Below are 1,658 nucleotides of genomic sequence, written 5' to 3'. Positions count from 1 at the left end.
AGAATGTGCTCTAACACACAGCTTCTCCTTGTTGGAGTGCGTGGTGGGTGGGGCTGCGTGAAGCTGAACGAAAGCTAAAATATGGCTTATTCAAACACCCCCCCCTCGGACTGATCAAAAAGATAACGACCACAGTATGGAAATGACCAAGGCAGTCACCCTGTAGCCCTATAAGGCTGCAGGGGGACAGAAGAAAGCAAAAGCGCAGGCCGATCGTGTCCGGCCTGCAACAAAGAAAATGGATAAGAGAGAAATCATCCCCAACAATGTTCAGAACTAAATAAAGAAGACAAAAGAGGCTTCAAAAACTTCGTCCGGATCCAACCCGAATTGTTTTCCGAGATGGTTGAAAGGATATTCCAAGGGTAGCCAAATAAGACAAGAAAAAGCTTCCTTTATCAGTAGTTTTGAAACTGGCAGTCATCCTCCGCTTTCTGGCAACTGGAAACTCCTATGCAAGTCTGCAATATACTTTCAGAATCTCCAAGAGTGTCATTTGCAGCTTTGTGCCTCAAATGTGCCAAGACATCATCAACACTCACAGACCTGAAGTTATGAAGTGCCCCCAAACTCCCAAGGCATGGAAGAAGGACACCCAGGGATTTTCTAAGAAATGGAACTACCATAACTGTGGAGGTGCGCTTGATGGGAAGCATGTCCCAATAAAGAAACCAACAAATGGAGGATCAGTGTACTATAACTACAAGAATCTCCACAGTATTGTACTCATGGCCGTCGCAGATGCAAACTACAAATTCCTGTACGTCGACGTAGGCGCTGAACGAGGTGCTGGATATGGAGGAATGCGGTCTAAGTGTGACCTTAATCAAGCCATTGAGAAGAAGCGAGCCGGATTCCCGGAGGCAATCCCCTTCTATCTGATAAGTGATGATGCCTTCGCCCTCAAGCCATGGCTGATGAAACCGTACTCACACCAATCCCAGGTGCACCATGAGAAGATCTTCAACTACAGATTATCACGCGCTTGTCGTGTGGTAGAAAATCCATTTGGACTCCTCCAAGCAAGAACAAGTGTTTAGCACCATTATGGATCAAAATCCTAAAGTAGTCAAGACAATCACCATGTGTGGATGTGTCATGCACAATCTCATCCTCAAACAATATCCATTTGCTGCTAATGTTGACTACGAAGACGCCCAACACAATCTGGTACCTGGAGCTTGGAGGGAGGGACAGAGTATCATGCAAGGACTTTTAAATCGACGGCGAAACAAAAATACATGTTATGTATTAACATACACTAAATGATATATGCTATTAATACTATAAGTTCCTATGTATAAATTGATGGTAAAGGTATCCATAAGACAGATGAAAAAGTTAGGGCAGTAAATGATGCCAAAGTGCCAGAGAATGTTAAAGAATTACAGTCATTCTTAGGGCTAGTCACATTTTATGGTAAATTTGTTAAGAATCTAGCCACTATTGCTAGCCCATTGTATAGTTTGACCGCAAAAGAAGTTCCATGGAACTGGTCAGTAAAATGTCAAGAAGCTTTTGACAGGATTAAGACTGAAATAACTAAAGAAACATTTCTGGTACACTACAATAAAGATTTGCCTGTAAAACTAGTGTGTGATGCATCGCAAGTAGGGTTAGGTGCAGTATTAGCTCACGTTATGGAAGATGGTACTGAA

At 42.9% G+C, this 1,658-nt stretch overlaps 1 protein-coding gene across 1 annotated transcript; it reads left to right on the top strand.

Moving 5' to 3' along the window:
- Positions 1-342: 342 nt before the first annotated feature.
- On the top strand, positions 343-1,040 carry LOC113800154 (uncharacterized). The gene is made up of 2 exons (XM_070123334.1): positions 343-365; positions 479-1,040. Exons 1-2 carry the CDS (start codon positions 343-345, stop codon positions 1,038-1,040), a joined length of 585 nt encoding a protein of 194 aa, XP_069979435.1.
- Positions 1,041-1,658: the final 618 nt, after the last annotated feature.

The sequence above is a fragment of the Penaeus vannamei genome, chromosome 7 (assembly GCF_042767895.1).
Source record: "Penaeus vannamei isolate JL-2024 chromosome 7, ASM4276789v1, whole genome shotgun sequence".
NCBI lineage: Eukaryota > Metazoa > Arthropoda > Malacostraca > Decapoda > Penaeidae > Penaeus > Penaeus vannamei.
The sequence above is the reverse complement of the archived record's forward strand: the minus strand, read 5'-3'. Positions and strand labels throughout refer to the sequence as shown.